The following is a 20,809-nucleotide window of genomic DNA, read 5'->3' on the forward strand; positions in this document are numbered from 1 at the left end:
ATCCCTGGGTAGGGAAGATCTGCTGGAGAAGAGAAAGGCTACCCACTCCAGTATTCTGGCCTGGAGAATTCCATGGACTGTATAGTCCATGGGGTCGCAAAAAGTTGGACACGACCAAGTGACGTTCACTGACTGGGCACAGACTGAGCCTTTAATTCCAACCAGCACCCTCCTTAGTGAATAGAGAGATTTTTAAGGGACCAGAGATGAGCGTTTGGGCAGCTGAACTCAAGAAACAGAATCTGCTCCTTCGGTCATTCAATAAGCATTGAATGTGCCTGTGACATGTCGGGCAGTGTCCTTTGCACTCATGCCTCCAGGTATATCCATTAGTGATGGTGGATCAGGAGCATCATTGCATTTACCAAAGACAGAATGTATTTTCCTTTATTTAAGGGTGACCTTGGGGTGTGTGTAGTGTCTCTTCTAGGAGAGTCATTTGGATGATTCCTTTAATTCATTCAAGTACTGAGATGTGGGTAAGGCATTGCATTGCTAATAACTGCTTCTTGGACTCCAGATGGTATTAGGGTGGAAGTAATTTACATCAGGTGGTGGACTCTGTTGTGTTCAATTAAGCTTTTTATTTACACAGGTCAGGGAAGGATTAGGAAAGCAGAAATATTCCCTTTTTAGAGAGGAAGATTGATGTTCACTTGGAGGGATGAGCAACTTACTGACAGGAGTCTAGAAAAATGGGATAGATGATCTTATCTGCAATACAGAAATAGAGACACAGACATAGAGGAAAAAAAATGTATGGACACCAAGGAGGGAAAGAGAAGGGTGGGATGAATTGGGAGATCGCAGCTGATTCATATACACTACTATATATGAAACTGGTAACTTATGAGAACCTACTGTATAGCGCAGGTAACTCTAGTCAGTGCTCTGTGGTGAGCTAAATGGGAAGGAAATCCACAAAAGAGGGGGTGTACGTATACATGTAGATGATTCACTTTGCTGTACCATAGAAACTCTTCCAACACTGTAATTATACGCCAATAAAAATTAACTTTATAAAAGAAGAGATGGCAATATCCTGCTTCCTTGACCTAACCCACACTACCTATGTCTCTCATGACCCTTCAGTCTAATGACCCTACAGTACAATCAGGGTAAAATTCATGAGATATCACAAAACTGTCCAAAGAAAGTCTAGCAAAATTATCTGTGTGTCCGTTTATAATGAAACTTGGGCTCTTCGTGTCTGTTCATCTGAGCCCAGTAAATGCTCAAAAGTCTTCCCAGGCATGTGTATGGCCTAAGTTGTTCTGTGTCTTAATTCCTGACAAGTTGCTGGAAGGCATTGTAATTCTGTTGCTGGAAGGAGACTGGAAGTCATGACCTCAGTGCCTGAGAGAATGTGCAATACATACGTAATATTTAGGCCAGGTAGTTATGTAAGGGAGAAAGAAAAGCCAAATGACACTCTACCCTTGTGGCTCTGTGCCGGCCAGTGCCTCCAAAACAGGAAGTGGAGATCTGTGAGTCACTGGGGAAGGTGTTGGTGAGAAAGAGGGGAAAAGTCCTTCTGGAACAGTCATGCTCTCAACAGCCATGACTGCTTCCCCAGTGTCATCGGCACTGATTACCAGCAGGATGTTGGGGTGGTTTCCTTGGCCCGAATACCTGGTTGGAGCTGGAGGAAGCAGCACTGCCATTGTGGGGCAGCCCAGAGTCTGCTGTGTGCATTATCCAGGATGGGGCGTGGGGCACTTGGTGGAGCAGGGGCTCTGGCCCCACGCCTCCCCTCCCTGACCGGGTGATCTTGGGGGATGATGCAGCCTGTAGCCAGGCTCTCCTCATGCTCATGTCTCCCACACTTGCCAGATTCCAGGAATCACCTAGGATGCTTTATCAGCAACATGAATTCTCAGACTCTGCTGGAGATTTTGATTGAGTAGGTCTGGGATGCGGGCTGGAAATTTGTACAGTTATCAAGCGACTCGGGTGATTATGATCATACTAACTGGGAAGACTGCTTTATGCCTCTTGAATGGTACCTCTACTAGGAAATGTTCAGAATCAGATGAGTTCAAGTGAGCCTTGAACTTGCGCTTGAACATCACTACCTACATGGTAAGATGAGAGGGACTTGAAGGTGTACTTACAGACAGCATGGAGCCTGCTGCCCATTTACTTTTTCACCTGTGTCTGTGATTCACAGGGGTGTCTTCATCTTCAAGTCCCCAGGAAAGTTTGTTGTTATAAGTGTTCCTTTGTAGGCAGTGAGGCTTAGTAAATGTTTACTGGTGGTGGCAGTGACAAAGCATTGCCCTGCGGGCTTCACTTTGTCATTTTTGTACACAGCTCACTGCTGAAAGTGAATCCAGAAACTTTGTGGAAATCAGGGGCCTGAGGACACCTAGGAATTTCGGGAGCCTGGTGGATGGGTACTTTCTAAATCCAACACCTGCTATTAACCTAGTGACTCATGGGCTCTTAGGAAGCAGGAGATGGGGCATTAAGAATGTGGAGCAGGAAGTGTATACTTATTGGTAAAATAGAATTACATATGCTAATGAGTTTGGGAAAGTATCCTAATCATATTTGATGCCGATGCATGTTTTCCTTCTTTATTGAAATTTCAACTCAAGAAACATCAGTGCAGAGTCAGTTATAGCCAAAGACCTGTAAAGATTTGCAAGAATGCAAGAGTAAATCATTCAGGTCCTTACTATCAAGCCTGATAGAGAAAGCAGACATCCCAAAACTTGCTAGGAGATGAGCCCAAGCAGATGGAAATAGAAAGGAAGATGTGATTTATTCTCAGAGTGTTTTTGTCCTTACACTTTCTTTTGCTGACAGATTTTCTGTTTGGTGGGATAAATAATACTGAAACATGATAAAATGACCCCAGACTGATAGTGTGTTTCTTTGTCCACATGTAGGGAACATACAGGATTTTCCCTTTCCAGCTGTTGAAGGATATTGTCAGACTAGATGAGTTCACGGTGACTTTGCACTCCGTGCTTCTCATTCATTTCATAGGAACTTCGGTATCAGTCCATGAACTGGAGGGAGTGTCCGTCACATGAGTTCTGTTTTAGGCTCCTCATGTGATTATGTGGAACCTTTTGGCAGACTTAGTGCCCTAACTCTTGTCGGCAATAGGCCTCCATGTGACTGCTAAACCCTTTCCCCAGCTGGACTTTGTTTGCCCACGAGAAAAATCACTGATTAGATCAACTTTATGACATGTATGCTCCAGGCACTTTCCCAGGTAGCCATCTGCGGCTAGAACTTAGAGAGACCATTCTCCCAGTATTATGAAGCATGAATACGGTTGGTTCCCACGGGAGTTCCATGACTGTTGGAGCTGCCAGATTGTGAAGCCCACGTGGGCAGGGACTTTTATCCAGGGTTGTATCTCCAGCATCTAGCAAAGTGTTGGTCTCATAGCCGGTGCTCAGTCAGTGTGAATAAATGAATGAATGACAACCCCCTCCCCCCACACACACCCAAGCAAGGGTCTGATAGACATTTTCTTTTCTCTTACAGTTCATATCAGGTGTTAGTGCTTCCCTTGGCCCTCCAAAGCACATTTGCTTGTGATTCTGAAGAGGCTGCTTCATTCTTTAGCAAAGCTTCTGAGGCCAGTGGATACGTGACTGCAGAACTGCTGGCCAAGGATATTCCCGATGATGCCCTGGAGATATCTATTGGAGACAGGCTGTACTATGGGAAATATTATAATGCACCCTTGAAAACAGGGCACGATTACTGCATTATATTACGAATCACAAGTGAATGGAATGAGGTACAGTTCTTTAAAAACTCTTGTGAATTTGATATTTTCTTCTTCATGTGAAATTTACATATTTGAACATTTATTTTCCCCGTATCTGAGATGAACACTGCGTATAAGAACCATAAACATGTATCGAACCCTTTCACTTTATAAAGGAGGGGCAGGTGAAACCTTTCTGGAGGTGGATATTCTGAACTTGCTGGGGGAACCTGTTTGGATCTGTGTTTGGACTGAATTTGTTTTGTTTTTTTCCTAAGCTTTATGGAGTGCTCTCATCCCTTTGCACTGGGGAAGCCTGAGCTGGAGTGGAACATCGAGATCTTTCTGCCACTTCCCTGTACTCCTGCCAGGCTGCTGCATTCCCTCATTCTCTGGGAAGCAGCAAGAGGGGAGGGGCAGATTGTGCTCAGCACTATTTTCTGGCTCCATTTCCTGCTTCCGTTACTTCCTTGGCTATTGCGTAAACCCCACTCTCATCGCTCAATCCTTAGAGAGTCTATGTGTTTCTAGCAGTGGTTCTTTCTTGAGACATGGGAACTCATGAGAAACACGGAAACAGGAGACGTGTATACTCTTTACAGAATGAATGATTATAAGCAGAATAGCCAGAGCTGGGTCCATCAGTCGGGGTGGAAGAGCTTCTGGAAGGAGCATTGTCATGGTTGCCCTAGGAAAACTCGAGTTTGATATCAGTTCATATTGGTTGGCAATGAAAACTAGAAGAATTCTATGAATAGAAGCATCTCTTGACTGATGAATGTGGGGCATCTTGCGTGTAAGGCTCATCACATGTTTAAGGCTGAAACATGCTGTTAAATTTTGTATAGGACACAAGTCACATGTGCCATTATCATGTGTGATATAAAACTAAGACTATGTCCAGGTAGCAGAAAGGTCTGGGGGTGTTTTGTGGCAATTATGTAGGGATTAAGAATTGAAAGACGAAAGTCCAGAATATATTGCCCTTAACTTGTTGCAGAGGTCTTTATGACTGAGACAAGGCCTCCTTGCTAGAATATCACTTGGAGATCCTGACTTGGTATCTCTAGCCATAGACAACGCTGGCGGTAGAGTATGTGAGCAATTTAGAGATTGCTCAGACCTGCTGTCTCCAGCCGGGACTTTGCTCTGGGAGGGTGTATTAGTCAGCTTGGGCTGCCATTTCAAACCTGCCAGTACTGCCCTTACTAGAGCTTTGTAAATTGGGAAGAATGAGTTTTCCAGTCCCCTCTTTTTGTTTTTCCTTTTATGTATCTGCCCCACTAAGTAACATTACCATGTTCCTAGTTGCCAATACAGAAGGTGAAAGTGAAGTTGTGTCCGACTCTTTGTGACCCCACGGACTGTAGCCCACCAGGCTTTTCCGTCCATGGGATTTTCCAGGCAAGAATACTGGAGTGGGTTGCCATTTCCTTCTCCAGGGGATCTTCACGACCCAGGGGTTGAACCCAGGTCTCCCGCATTGTAGGCGGATGCCTTACCATCTGAGCCACCAGGGAAGTCCGTACAGAAATCTAGGAATAATTCTTTTCTTTCTTTTTCTTATCTTCTTGTGCAGTCCATTATCAAATTATGTCAGTTATGTCACCTTAATGCCATTTAATACCATCCTTTTCTCTCTTTCATTAGCACTGTTTAGCCTTTGACCTCTCTGTCTGAATAGCAGTTTTCTAACTCATCGTCTCGCCTCTTCTAGCTATACCCTTGCTGCATACTACTGCCATAGTGAGTTTCATAAAATGTAACATCTGATCAAGCCACTATATCTTAATGAGCTCCCTTTTTTATCTGGCCCTGTCAATGTCTCTCCTTTAATACACTCAGTTCCCTAGTAACAGTCTTGCTTTTTGAGGCCTTTTTTCTTTCCCAGTATCTTGAAATATACCCTTCACTTTATTCTTGCATATTATCTTTTATTAAATGCACTGATGCAAGGCTTCCCAGGTGGCACTGTGGTGAAGAATCTGTCTGCCAATGCAGAAGACACAAGAGGGTTCGATCCCTGGGTCGGGAAGATCCCCTGGAAGAGGAAATGGCAAGCCATTCCAGTGTTTCTTGCCTGGAGAATTCCACTGACAGAGGAGCCTGGCAGGCTACAGTCTACAGGGCCACAAGGAGTCAGACATGGCTGAACAACTGAGCTCAACAACCGTCATCTAGAGAAGTATTTGTATGTCCCAAGCCTTCTCATAGCCTTGCCCATAAGATGCGTCACTATGTCTTGCTGAACCTGGATGTGACCTTGGAATCCTCTTCAACGTCATTCTCCAGGCAGTCAATGCCAGGTGCTGAGAGCTGGCAAGGGGAATGGAATTCGCCGCCATGCCTGCTCTTTCCCTGGAGTGTGTACTTCCTGAGAGCCATTGGAAAGCTTTAGGGTCATCATTCCTAGGCTCACTTCTGTCTCTGTTGCCCTGCCAGACCCTTTGAATGCTTGGTGATCATAAGGCTAAATTGTAAGATGTTACAGCTGAATGAGTCTTTTCTTTTTTGGCCACACTGCACAGCATGCAGAATCTTACTTCCCTGACCAGGGTTTGAACCAGCGACCTCTGCAGCGGAAGCGCAGAGTCTTAACCACTGACTGTTTTTGCTGTTCAGTCGCTAAGTCATGTCTGACTCTTTGTGACCCCATAGACTGCAGCATGCCAGGCTCCTCTGTCCTCCACTGTCTCCCAGAGTTTGCTCCAATTCATGTCCATTGAGCTGGTGATGCTATCTTAACCACTGAACCACCAGGTAGGTCCCCAGGATGAGACATTAAACATCATGTTGTCCAAAATAAGAGATAAAACCCTGCAACTTGGAGGGCAAAGGTGTATTATTTAAACGGACATCACATGCTGCCCAGTTATACATGTTGCTTTACTTTCCTTTACAGGTGAGAAGAAGTGCCTGTGCAGTCTGGGCTCATGTAAAAGGTAAAACCGTTTTCTGTCCTCCTTTCTCCTCTGTTCACTCGGCAGCATGAAGTGTCTGTTAATGAGATTTCTTTTTAAACTGTCACAGGTGATGGAAGCACATCTCAGACTAGCCATAGCTGAAAAGGATGGGGGTGGTGGGAGCGCAGGGAATCAGAACCCGAGTGGCATCACCAGGAACCGGGACGGGGCTCTTAACACCACGAGTAGGACTCTCCCTTTCTCTCTGTCTTTCGTCTCCTCTGTTTCTAAGTGTGAGCTGGCTTCATTTTCTTCTACTGTGAACTACGCAGGGGGGCAGGATGGGCAGCAGCTGCCCCACGTTAGCCACATCAGTGGGGACAGAGAGTTTTTCAGTTCCAGGAGTCTCTTCTCCTAGGCAGGTGACTATCCATTGGATGAATCCCTGTTAAGAGGAGATGGGGTAGTGTGATCAGCCTACCTGGGGTTTGGGGCTTACTTACTGGCATGGCTGGTTGGGGGTGCAGATCAGTGTGATGGGCAATCCCACAGGGTTGCATTGAGAGGGGCATATGGTCCCCATCAGGAAAAGAGGAACAGCAAACCGTGTTGATAGACCAAAGCAAAGAGCTACAAACAGTCCACTACTTTCAAACATTTGGCTACTTCTCATGCACATGCACACACACGCGCACACACACACACAATTTAGAAAAACATCCTCCATTAAGAAAGTGGAATTATCCTCCAGATAACCAAAAATGGAACCCAAGAAGAAGACAGTCCAAAGGTGGATCTGTACTAAATCCAGGTCCAAGACCAAGGGATGACCCATTCCTATTGACTTAGTGCTTCTCATGATCTGCTTAGCAGTCTGTGATTAAATGGCAGATTAAACCATTCTCAAATCACAATATATAATATGAAAGGGAAAGGTGGATTATCACAGTAACTACATTCATTTAGAAAGGAGGAAAAGGGCTTCCCTGGTGGTCTAGTGGTTAGGAGTCTGCCTTTCGGTACAGGGGACACTGGTTTGATACCTGGTCCTGGAGGATCCCGCATGCTGTGATGCAGCTACGCCTGTGAGCCGCCGTGCTCTGCAACAAGAGAGACCACTGCAATGAGAAGCCTGTACACTGCAACTAGAGAGTAGCCCCCACTTGCTGCAACTAGAGAAAGCCCTCGTGATGCAATGAAGACTCAGCACAGCCAAAAAATTACTAACTAAATAAACAAAATCATTAAAAAATGAGAAGAAAAGATAAAGAACCAAGCTGTGCAAGACTTCCCTGGTGGTCCAGTGGTCAAGAATCTGCCTTCTGGTGCAGGGGACACAGGTTTGATCTCTGGTTGGGAAACTAAGATCCCACATGCCGCAGGGCAACTACGCCCGTGCTCCGTAACTACTGAGCCTGCCACACTCTAGAGCTCGTGCATTGCAACTAGAGAAGCCAAAAATGCAACAACTAAAGAAGCCTGCACACTGCAACTAAGACCCAGCATAGTCCCCTGCCGCCACCCCCCCAGCCCCGGCCTTCTCCTGCGAAAGAACCATGCAGTTGCCTGGGGACCAATACCAATGACCCCATCCTGCTGGACAGGAAAAGCAAGCCTCTCCTGGGCTGGCAGCAGAATGGGTCACCTGCTCAGTCAGTTTGGCTGCCTCGGGCTCTGCCTGATTGATGGGGGAGCACCTTGTCCCTTTGCTCCAGAGCTCTCTCTAGAAATGCAGTGGGGAGGAGCCTGCTGAGGACCCTACAGCTCAAACCTTCTGCTTCTGGGGGGCAGTGATCTGGGTGGAGGAGCTGCCTTAGGGATTGAGTTACCACAGGTCTTGTTCACCAGGCTGGGATTTCCCTGGCAGGACATTTCTGTAAACCAGAGGGCAGCCAGCCACTGGATTTGACTCATAGGAATTCCATTAATTTGTAGCTAATACCAGAAATCTTGTCAAGTTTATGACCTTTTTGAATCTGGACCTTTTCCTTGTGGTTCATGCATCCTAGCAACTGCCTGAGGAATTCTGCTGTAGCCTGGAGTATCAGTTAAACTCCTTACATCTGTCCCTCACCTCAGAGCAGCATAAAACAATAGGCTGGGTTGGTTAGGAAAAGCCTGCATCACCCTGCTTCCAGGAGGGATCCACTAGGTGGTGCTTTACAACTGGGGGATGTGTTACCCTGTCGGTGGAGGGTACCTAGCAGGAAATGATTGGGAGGAACCTGGAGAACTAAGCTTCCTTTATTTGTCTGAAAGTGAAAGTTGCTCAGTCATGTCCAACTCTTTGCAACCCAGGCCAGACTACTAGAGTGGGTAGACTTACCTTCTCCAGGGGATCTTCCCAACCTAGGGATCAAACCCAGTTCTCCCTCATTGCAGGTGGATTCTTCACCGACTGAGCTATCAGGGAAGTCTGCTTATCCCCTAAACTCATTTCCCATCTTTTTATCTCTCATCACACCAACTTCCAACAAGGGTAGTGCACATGGCTTTTCATCTGGGCATTGAGCATTACCTGACTGTCAGCCATCTTGGATTGTATATTGCCAGGTAGTGAGGGCCTCTCTCTTTCTTCAGTTTTCTTGTGAAAATAATTTACATATAATGTTGTGTGAATTTAAGGTGTTTACCAGGCTTCTCTGGTGGCTCAGAGGTTAAAGCGTCTGCGTGCAATGCAGAAGACCTGGGTTCGATCCCTGGGTCGGGAAGATCCCCTGGAGAAGGAAATGGCAACCCACTCCAGTATTCTTGCCTGGAGAATCCCATGGACGGAGGAGCCTGGGGGGCTACAGGCCACGGGGTCGCAAAGATTCGGACACGACTGAGCGACTTCACTCACTAAGGTGTTTAGTGTGATTTGATTCATGTATGTACTGCAGAATGATTACCGCCATGAGGTTAATTACTATCTCCATCACCTCATGTAATCACCTTATAATATGTAATTTATACATCTATAAAATCTGTGCATATATGAATATTTAAGATCTACTCTCCTAGCAGCTTCCAAGTGTATACAATACAGTACTGTTGACTATAGTCACCATGCTATACACTAGATCCCCAGACCTTACCCATCTTACATCTGGAAGTTTATACCCTTTGATCAATATCTCATTTCCCCTACCCCCCAGCCCCTGACAACCACCACTCTGTTTCTGTGACTTCAGCTTTCTAAGATTCCATGTGTCATTGAGATCATACCGCGTTTGTCTTTCTCTGTCTGATTTAACTTCACTTAGCATCACAAGTGAGGGCCTCTCTTAACAAAGATGTGCGCTGGTACATTTCTGCTTTCCGGTTAGCTAAGCCCCCTTTCTTGGAATTGAATGATGGCCACAAGGAACAATCACACATTCCAACATTTGGAAATTTTTCTACCAATCCATTCCCCAAAGCTTAAAGGGCGGGAAGGAGCTCCTACTAGGGAAAGAGGTGCTTCTATCCGAAAAATGGAGGCATACAAGCATTGTGGCTAGGCCCTTCAGAAACAGTAGCTTCCAGAATCTACTACTTTCCACAGCTGTTTGGTGTAAGTAACAAACTCACACTAGATAGAAGATATGGCCGAAGAGCTGGCCATGGTCATTTTACCGAGATTAACAGGAAAGATTTTGCTTTGGAAATATCTAAGTGGTTTTTGGCAGTACCCTTTCCCCCTCATATTGAAAGAGAGTTTGAACCTTTAAATACAAGCTACTAGAAAGCTCTGAGATAATAGAAAACCCACTGTGGTGTTGAAATTCTGAAGGGGATGCTCGCACGGATATATCTATGTACAGGGTTTACTTGGGTGGCCACTCACCTGGCAGTCTCCTTTTGCAGAAGTTTTGGAGACTGCCTTTTCAGAAAGTAATCTGGAGAAAACTAGGATCCAAATTAGTCCTGAGATTGTTTCGGTTCACTCGTGCCAACCAACAGCCCCATTCTTGCTTTTGCCCGCTGATGAATTATGCTATGTCACCTTTCATACATTTTCCTAAGAGGGCTTAGTGATGACGACCAGGGAGCCAGCAGTGGGTTTCATGGGAAACTCATCAAGGGAGCTGAGGCCTGAGCTCCCTTGCCCGAGCCCTGCTCATAATCAGTCGAGTATCTTGTAAATTGTATTTAACTTGGCTGGTTCTTCATTTCCTTCCTCCAAGATCCCTGCGATCCTTTCCAGCCACAAAGGACTTGAGCCTGTGTTTTCTTGAGTCATAGCACAAGATCATCTGATACGTAAGATGATGAGAAAGTGTAATTCTCATCAGGGAACATTCTTTAGTCACAGGCATGAAACCTCTGAGTCATTTATGACCCCTCCTCTTTCTCTTTTAGCCCACATTTTGCACTTGGGCAGGCCTCTCTGTCATTTCTGTGTTCACTCCCTGAGCAGAGGCCTTTGGACGACTGGCCAAGCCTATTTCTTATTTCCCACAAGAGTGTTCAGGGGTTCCCTCTTCCCTCCAGCCTACTCTGCCGCCCGACATGTTAATAAGGTGCAGTACTGATTTTCTGATTTCCCCTGGTGGTCCCTCCCCTACTCCACTACTACTTTTTAAAAAATTACTCTGGGGGGAATTTATGTACATATCTTTTGGCTGCGCTGCGTCTTTGTTGCTGCACACAGCCTTTCTATGGTTGCAGTGAGTAGGGGCTACTCTTTCTTACAGTGCACAGGCTTCTCATTGAGGTGATTTGTCTTGTGGAGTGCCAGCTCAGTAGCTGTGGTGCACAGTTTAGCTGCTCTGCGGTATGGGGGATCTTCCTGCACCAGGGATCGAACCCGAGTCTCCCGCGTTGGCAGGCAGATTCTTAACCACTGGCCGCCAGGGAAGTCCTACCAGTACTTCTTAGTCTGGTGTCCAAGGCCTCAGTTCTGATTGCATCTCCATTCTTCTCCATTTAAACCAATGTGCCCATACTTCTCTGCCTGTGTCCCTTCTTTTCTCTCTTGAATGTCTTTGCTCATATGATTCTGTGCTTACTTTCACCTGGATCACCCTATAATCTTCCTGCAATTTCTGTTTATTACAGTCCCTCCTGTTCTTCAAGATTAAAATCAAATGCCATTTTCTCCTTGACACTTTAAAGATTTCCTCAACAGGGCAGGATCTCTCTTCCCTCCCTCTCTTTAGCCATTCTACTGTACTTTCAAGCCACTGGTGCACTTGTCTTTTCTCACTAGATTTCATACCCTTGAGGGATAGCATTTGAAGAGCGAGAACTGTGCCTGGTAAGCAGTAGGTATTTAACCAAACTTTATTGGATTGGGTTGAATGATTACTGGGGAACTAGTAGTACAGTCTGATGAAAAATGAAGCATAGCAGGTGCAACACTACCAAATAAGCCAGAGAAGATTGACATCCAGATATAAGCCTAGTGGGTATGTATATGTATGAATATGCTGTGCATCTGTATGTATACATACATACATACACACTCATTTTGAACCTTCATAATTGTAGTAGGTAGTATTCTCCTAATAATACAGCCTCACAAATTGCTGGTCCCTGGGGTACACCCACCTGCTCTTACTTATTTGTAGAGTATTCTAGTTGTTGCTGTGATAGTATTTAAAGATGTAACTGGAGTCCCAAATAGGGAGATTATCCGGGTGGACTTGATCTTATCATGTGAGCCCTTTAAATCTGTGTCTAGAAGTCAGAGGGAGAAGGCAATGGCACCCCACCCCAGTACTCTTGCCTGGAAAATCCCGTGGATGGAGGAGCCTGGTGGGTTGCAATCCATGGGGTTTCGAAGAGTCAGAAATGACTGAGCGACTTCACTTTCACTTTTCACTTTCATGCATTGGAGAAGGAAATGGCAACCCACTCCAGTGTTCTTGCCTGGAGAATCCCAGGGATGGGCTCGCACAGATTCGGACACGACTGAAATGACTTAGCAGCAGAAGTCAGAGACAGGGGAATTTGGAGGTTCCAAGGGAGAGATGCATTTGATATAATGATTTCTCCTACTGGCTTTGAAGATGGGGAGGACCACATGGCAAGGATGCTGGCAGCCTGTAGGAGCTGAGCAGCCCTTGGCTGACAGCCAGTAATAATATGGGGACCTCAGGCCTACAACTGCAGGGAACTGCATTTAGCCCACAGGTTGCATGAGCTTGGAAGTCGATTCTTCTCCAGAGACTTCAGAGGGAAATGCAGACCTCCTGCCATCCTTATTTCAGCCCTGTAAGACCCTGAGCTGAGAACCCAGTCAGTGTGCCTGAACTTCTGACCCACAAAACTGTGAACTGATAAATGGGTACTACTGCTCAGTCTATGGTAACTTGTTAAGCTGCAAGAGAGGATGAATTCAATAATTTTACTGATTCATCAGGTTTTATTTATCTCTAAATTAGTTTTCTACTTTGGTCTCCTTTGCCATCTTCTGCTTCTCAGGAGTGACTTCCCAGATAGCACTAGTGTTAAAGAACCCATCTGTCGATGCAGGAGACAGGACATGCGGGTTCAATCCCTGGGTCAGGAAAATCCCCTGGAGGAGGGCATGGCAGTCCACTCCTGTATTCTTGCCTGGAGAATCCCACGGACTGAGCAGTCTAGTGGGCTACAGTCCATAGGGTCGCACAGAGTCAGACATCACTGAAGTGACTTAGCATGCATGCATGCACTCCTCAGGGGATTCAAGCAAGGGAACCCTAGAATAGCAGAGAGAAATTTAACACACTAAATAGAATTCACAGTGCCATTATTTGTACCTTTTGGAGAACAGAATTGTTGCTTTCAGAAAATGACCCTGCTGGTGTAAATTCGTGGAAAAAGTCCGTAACCATAGGAAGTCCTCAAGCTGTCACAAAATCTAAGAGTAGGAATGGGGCCTTTTAAACGGATTCTTCAGCACCTGTGATATTTCCATTAGTGAAGAGGTTAAAGATAAGGCCAGGGAAGCCTTGTCACTCCTTCGGAGCCCTATACCTCTTCAGGGAGCCACCCTACAGAGACTGGTTTAAGCCTAATGGATTAACTGGTTAAAGAACGAGTCACTGAGAACCTAGGATATACACATGATTCACTCACTTGGGTTTCTAAAAGAATATTCTACGAGTGACTGAGAAGAAAAATGACATGAGATCACGGAAGGGAGGGTTAGCCAGATGGCAGAGCTTTGAAAAATGTAATACCCATTGGCTGGTTGTAAATTTTCTCAGTAAAAAAATTAATGTGGGAAGTCCCTAAAGAAGCATGTGGCTATACCGTGATTGGATTGACTCAAGTTCACAGAGTACAAGTACAATGTAGGAAAAAAGACATAGAACCAGGAGCTGTTCTACCAGCAAGAATCATGCCAGTATTAGCAACTGTAACATTTACAGTTGCTTATGGTGTGCCAGGCACAGTTCTAACCTGTCTGAGCTCAATTATTTCTCATAATAATCTCATAAGGTGGGTACTGTGGCTGTGATTCCCATATTATTGGAGCATCCCTCAGTGGGGAAACTGAGGCCCAGAATGGCTGAATAACTTGCCCAAAGTCACACAGTTGGGAACTGGTGGTGCCCAGTACAGACTTGGTCAACCTGACTGCAGTACTCAAGCTTTGAAATTCTGTTATATATTTGTGTCTGTTTCTGGGCTTTTTACTTAAATTTTTAAAAAAAATTTTATTTATTTTTGACGGCACTGTGTCTTTGCTATGGTACATGGGCTTCTCATTGTGGTGGCTTCTCTTGTCGCAGAGTCTGGGCTCTAGAGCTCAGGCTCAGTAGTTGTGGCCAACAGGCTTAGTTGCCCCAAGGCATGTGGAATCTTCCCAGACCAAGGATCAAACCTGTGACCTCTGCACTGGCAGAGGCGGATTCCTAACCACTGGACCACCACGGAAGACCCTGGGCTTTCTATTTTGTTCCGATGGATTCTTTCCTGTGCTGATGCTGTACTGTTTTAATATCTAGTCATTCAAGTCACTCCTGATTTTTTCTTTCTTAATTTTTTAATTTAATCAGAGAGCCTCCTCCCGTTTTATAATATGGCTTCTTAAAAATGTGAAGGCCTTTTTCTTCTGAATACCAAAAGTAGCCAAGCAATATGCATCAAGCTTTTCTAGAAAATCTCTTGACAGCACTTTCTGAGGGAATCGTTTGCCTGGCTCTTTAGGAAAAGGTGTGTCTACTCTGCTTTTGCTGTGCCGGCTCCTCTGGAGAGTCTCCAGTAGAATGACACGGCTCTCAGCCTGGTTGTAGAGATCTGAGCCATGCCAGGCTGTAGATTTCTGCAGTGATGGAAAGGTTTTAAAAATGTGTTGTCCAGCGTGGTTGCCATGCACCACATGTGACTGCTGGGCACTTGAAATGTGCACTTAAAAGAGTGTGACTGAGAAACTGAATTTTTGTTTCAAATTTTTAGAATTGAAGTATAGTTGACTTTCGATGTGGTGCCAATCTGCTGTGCAGCAAAGTGACTCGGTTAAGCGCGTAGAGACATTCTTTTTTGTATTCTCTTCCATTCTGGTTTATCCTGGGATAGTGAATGTAGTTCCCTGTGCTGTACAGTCGGACCTTGTTGTTTGTCCATTCTGAATGTGTGGTTTGCATCTCCCAACCCCAGACTCCCAGTCCATCCTGCTCCCTCCCCTTGGCAGCCACAGGTCTATTCTCCATGGCTCTGAAACTGTTTCTGTTTTGTAGAGGAGTTCATCTGTGCCGTATTTCAGATTCCACATGTAAGGGATATCCGGTGATGTTTGTCTTTCTCTTTCTGACTCACTTCGCTTAGTGTGATCATCTCCAGGTGTATCCGTGCTGCTGCACATGGCGTTGTTTCATCCTTTCTATGGCTGAGTAGTGTTCCATTGTATATATGTGCTGCGTCTTTATCTGTTCATCTGTCCATTGACATTTAGGTGGTCTCCATGTTTGGGCTGCTCTGAGCACAGGGGTGCATGTATTTTTTCGAATTATAGTTTTATGTGGGAATATTCCCAGGAGTGGGATTGTTGGATCATGTGGTAATTCTAATTTTAGTTTTCTGGGAAGCCTCCATATCGTTTTCCACAGTGGCTATACCAACTTATAGTATAGAACTATATCAATACCCACCAACAGTATAGAAGAGTGCCTTTTCTCTATACCCTCTCCAACATTTGTTATTTGTGGGCTTTTTTTTTTCTTTTATAGTATGATATATTGGTATAATTGGTAAATTAGAATTTCCTCTTTATTTTTAAAATAAAATTTATTTATTTATTTTTAAATGAAACAAAGATGAATTTTTTAACGATAAAAGGTACAATTCACAAAGAAGATAGACATCATAAACCGTCAGACCCCTGACAGCAAAGAAACAAAGATACATAAAACAAAAATCAGAAGAAATATAAGAGAAAGCAAAAAATATATACTCATAGTGAGACATATTAACATTGATCTGAGAATATTTTATCAAGTGCAGAAAAAATAAGAATAGGAACATCTTGAATGATGTCATTAATAATTTAAATATAATAGATTTCTATTAATCTTATGTCCTGTACCTAGTTGTGCTTAGTTGCTGTGCTTAGTTGCCCAGCCGTGCCTGGCTCTTTGCTACCCCGTGGACTGTAGCCCGCCAGGCTCCTCTGTCCATGGGGATTCTCCATGCAAGAATACTGGAGTGGGTTGCCATCCCCTCCTCCAGGGGATCTTCCCAATCTAGGGATCGAACCCAGGTCTCCCGCATTGCAGGCAGATTCTTTACCGTCTGAGCCACCAGAGAAGCCCAAGAATATTGGAGTGGGTAGCCTATCCCTTCTCCAGGGAAACTTCTCACCCCAGAAATCAAACTGGGGTTTAGCAGCTGAGCTACCAGGGAAGCCCCAATCTTATATCCCACAAAATTTTAGATATATTTTGTATCTCATATGCTGTTATTAGATGTCCATAGGACATTTAGACGGCGAAGGCAATGGCACTCTACTCCAGTACTCTTGCCTGGAAAATCCCATGGACGGAGGAGCCTGGTGGGCTGCAGTCCATGTGGCTGCTAGGAGTCAGACATGACTGAGCGACTTCACTTTCACTTTTCACTTTCATGTATTGGAGAAGGAAATGGCAACCCACTGCAGTGTTCTTGCCTGGAGAATCCCAGGGACGGCGGAGCCTGGTGGGCTGCCGTCTCTGGGGTCGCACAGAGTTGGACATGACTGAAGCGACTTAGCAGCAGCAGCAGCAGGACATTTAGAGAAAAATTGGCTATTTGTAGATTTCTTAATAATGGCCATTCTGACTGGTGTGAGGTAGTACCTCATTGTAGAAACTGAATTTCAAATCTAATTTAATTTAAATTAATTTAGATTTAGATAGCCACATGGGGCTAGTGGCTACTGTGTTAGACAGCACAGAATTGATGTTGAAATGGTTAAGTGGCTTGAACTGTTCTCAAATACACCACATTCACTGCCAGGGAATTAAGTCATCTATGTTTTGAGGGTCTCAAGCTCAAGGGCTATTTTTCCTCTTAAGCTTCTCTCCCCTTACCATAGCAGATATTTGCTTTAGCTGTTTTCAGCTCTTCTAAGGCAGTGCTGGGTTACCTAGGGGGTGGACTAAGCATATGCCTGGGGCATCAGTAAAAGGAGGGTACAGAAAAATGAAATACGGTTGGCCCTCCGTGTCTGTAGGCTCCACGTTCATGGATTCAATGAACTGTGGATTGAAAATATTCAGAAAAAATAATTCCAGAAAGTTCCAAAAAGCAAAAATTGAATATGCTGCACACTGGCAACTGTTTACCTAGCATTTACTTTGTATTTACAGCTATTTACATAGCATTTGTATTGTATTAGGTGTTATACTTAGTCTCTCAGTCGTGTCCAGTTCTTTGTGATTCCATGGACTGTAGCCCATCAAGCTTCTCTGTCCATGAAATTTTCCTGGCAAGAGTAAAGTAAAAAAAAAATAATAATAATATATTAAAAAAAAAGAAATTAAAAAAAAAAAAGAATACTGGAGTGTGTAGCCATTCCCTTCTTCAGGGGATCTTCCTGACCCAGGGATCAAACCCTGGTCTCCTGCATGGCAGGCAGACTCTTTACGTCTGAGCTACCAAGGAAACCCATAACCTGGAGATGAATTAAAATGTACAGCAGGTTATAAGCAAGTGCTGTACCATTTTACATAAGGGACTTGAGCATCTAAAGATTTCGGTATCTGAGAGGGGCCCCAGAAGATCCCCCATGGTATTCCAACAATGACAGCTGTTAACAAATCATCTGGAAGTTTTTGGAAATGGATGCACATCCTTAAGCTTATTCCGTGGCTTGCTGGCATTTTTTTTTTTTTTAATTCTATGTATGCAGTCAGCCCCCTGAGATCTTAAAGTCTGGTGGCTCCATTGTACAGATTTTTGTTCTTCCAAAGAGGAATTTGAACCACCACAGCCCGAGGCCCCAGCATCGTCAGCCTGTGCAGGAAAGATCTGGTCTGAGCCCCCTGACTTCGGGGAGAGAATATGGAATCACTCTGCTGCAGATAAAGCTGGATTCAGATCTGCACTGGGAGAGCATGGTGCTGTGGTCAAGCAAAGACCCCAGGGTCAGGCAGCTTGGGTTTGAATCCTGGCTCTATCATTTAGTAGCTGGGTGACCTTGGGGGAGTTTCTTAACCATTCCATGTCTAGGTTCTTCTTCTATAAAATGGGAATAATAATAGTGCCCAGTGTAATAATACTTGGTGCTATTGTTATGGTACCCAGTGGGTGGTTAGGAGAGGTTTTTCAATCAGTGTCTGGCACATAATAAGTGGTAAGTAAGTGCTTGCAAATTAAAATGAGGCCTTTAGTTTGGAACATGATCCTCTGATTTAGTCATTTGGCCCAAATGTGTGACTCAAATGTGGGTGTTTTCCCGTTAACAACCAGGGATCTCCCTGGAGTTGGCATGCGAGGCACCCTCAAATAGAACATATGAATGCCTTTCAAAGAATTTTTACAGGAATTTTCTTATTTTATCCTCATGGTAACCTGCTGAACAGAGCAGGGAGGTAGCACCCTTATTGATGTGTGGGAAAAGTGACAGATGACTCTACTCAACAGAGACAATTTGTTTGCTGTATTTGACTACCAAGCTAAACTACCATATTTGGAGCAAAACTCCAAATGATGTCAGAATGACATCCCCCTCAAGGGAAAGGAAATCTGCCCATAAAAGCTGATCAAGTGTAATTGACTTGAAGGAGGATAGGCACACGAAGAAGTATGCGTTTGTGTGCCCCCAAAAGATCAGCTTTTATCCCTTGAAGTTACATTCAAGTTAGAACGTGGCCTAGTATTTATGCTCCCTTTTCAAAAGTGCCGTGGGACAGTGTTTCCCTGATGCCCTGTTCTCAGGGCCAGCTCAAGGGGCCAGAGGTGCTCTGGGCCTTCTGGGGATGGTTTATTAAACAGGGTCAAGCTCTGGTTAATGCGGAGCGAGCGCAGGTGGGCTGCAGCTCCTGGGAGCGCCGTGATTCCAGACACTGTGGGCTCAGGGTGCGGTTTTCGTCTCACAGGTTCATCGCTCACACTCTCGCTGCCTCAGGTGCTGGGCGTTGGGCTGGGCTCCGTGGCCGTCGTGATTGTCCTCGCATCCCTCTCCTTCTCGGCAGTGTGGTATGTGAGACCGTCATTTTTGAGAAATGAGCGGAATGGAGGGAGGAGGGGGTTGGAACCGTGAGGAACAGCTGGGATCGAGGAGGGTCAAAGGGGGTGTGGGGGGAAGTTGTCCTGCGCTCCACAGATACTCAGCAGGTGAAAGGCATGGGTGACTCTGCACCTTGGATAGGGGCAGGGGAGGATGGGGAATGCCCTCCAGTCCCAGGAAAAGAGCAAGGTCAGTGATGGCTCCTTGGCCACCCACACACGTGGCACGTCTCCCGGGCTGCTTCCTGTGCACATGGGGATCGCCATGGGAAAATCAGCGTGTGTCAGTGAACTCTCTTTTCCTCCTCTGTGTCTAGATCGCCGGTGGGCACTGTGTGAAGGGGACGCTCTGCCGCTGGAGCAGATGGCGTGACAGCTTCTCAGAGGTCTGCGCAGAGGCCCCGTGTGTGCATGGACCTGCAGTCCCATTCCTAGATTCAAGACGGTCACTATCTCTTTGGCATCCCCCCAAGGAGGACACTCGGGAATTGCTGCTGTCTTCCTTGTATCTCTGAACCTGAGAACCTTGATATACTGTGTGATATTGACCCCAGGCTGCAGGTCACGTGGGCTGGGCCTGTGTTCTCCTCCAAGTGATACCTGAGAGTCTCTGCCTCTTCCTTCAGAGCATCTCTGTTATGAATTCAGAATCTGTTCTTTTACAATAAGTAATGACATACACAGGCTTCCCTTATAGCTCAATTGGTAAAGAATCTGCCTGCAGTGCAGGAGACCCAAGTTTGATTCCTAGGTTGGGAAGATCCCCTGGAGAAGGAAATGGCAACCTACTCCAGTATTCTTGCCTGGAGAATCCCATGGTCAGAGAAGCCTGGCAGGCTACAGTCCATGGGGTTGCAACTTAGCGACTATATCACCACCAGTGAGATGCATTGAGATGTGGGCTAGAGTTTGACTGTAGGAGGGACGTCAGTGCAAAGGCTAGAGATCATGACTGAGGCAAACGTGTCAGACACTTTAGAAGCACCCCTTTTCCTGCAGTTAGTGACCCACTAACTAGAAAGCATGCTAGCCTGGGACCTCCCTGGTGGTACAGTGGTTAAGACACCATGCCTCCACTGCAAGGGGCGTGGGTTCATTCCTGGTGGGGGAACTAGGATGTTGTGTGGTGTGGCCAAAATGAATAAATAAAGTGTTTTAAAATACTGAAAAAAGGGAAGAAAGAAAAAGAAAGTATACTATCCTGGCCACTCCGGTAAGTTCCTTGCAGTATCTGGTAGGCAGCCATTACTTTGATACAGTTCCCTTTGTCTTATATGTATTCAAAAGCCATGAGTCTTCTTCCAGTAAAAAAATATTCTGTTAACTTAGCTCTCATCCGCATGAACGTTTATAGCAGCCTTGATTAAATTTTTTATCACTGCTTCCTAAAAATGTGCTTTAGATTGAGGGTTCGTGTGATAACAATAGGTCTCAATAGTATGAAGCCCGTGGCCAGAGCCTCTGTGTTTACAGGAGAGGGGAACAATGTGGTTGACATGATCCTGCGTTTCATCCACAATGTCAGTGACTACGAGTGTTACTTTATCACTAACCATGACACATTAGATGTTAA

The 20,809-nt window shown here is 45.3% G+C and overlaps 1 protein-coding gene across 6 annotated transcripts in view; it reads left to right on the forward strand.

Moving 5' to 3' along the window:
- Nucleotides 1–20,427, forward strand: part of SUSD1 (sushi domain containing 1) — a 133,164-nt gene extending 112,737 nt beyond the window's left edge. For 3 of the 6 annotated variants that reach the window (XM_069575425.1, XM_069575429.1, XM_069575427.1), the window contains 4 exons: nucleotides 3,505–3,763; nucleotides 6,636–6,675; nucleotides 19,136–19,206; nucleotides 19,554–20,427. In XM_069575425.1, coding sequence (XP_069431526.1) covers nucleotides 3,505–3,763; nucleotides 6,636–6,675; nucleotides 19,136–19,206; nucleotides 19,554–19,751 — 568 coding nt within the window. In that variant the 3' untranslated portion in view covers nucleotides 19,752–20,427. Of the gene's footprint in view, nucleotides 1–3,504; nucleotides 6,494–6,635; nucleotides 6,676–19,106; nucleotides 19,207–19,553 lie in introns of all 6 variants that reach the window. The other 3 variants (XM_069575428.1, XM_069575430.1, XR_011254205.1) reach the window with 2 other exon arrangements.
- Nucleotides 20,428–20,809: the final 382 nt, after the last annotated feature.

This window comes from Ovis canadensis, chromosome 2 (assembly GCF_042477335.2).
Source record: "Ovis canadensis isolate MfBH-ARS-UI-01 breed Bighorn chromosome 2, ARS-UI_OviCan_v2, whole genome shotgun sequence".
In the NCBI taxonomy this organism is placed as follows: Eukaryota; Metazoa; Chordata; class Mammalia; order Artiodactyla; family Bovidae; genus Ovis; species Ovis canadensis.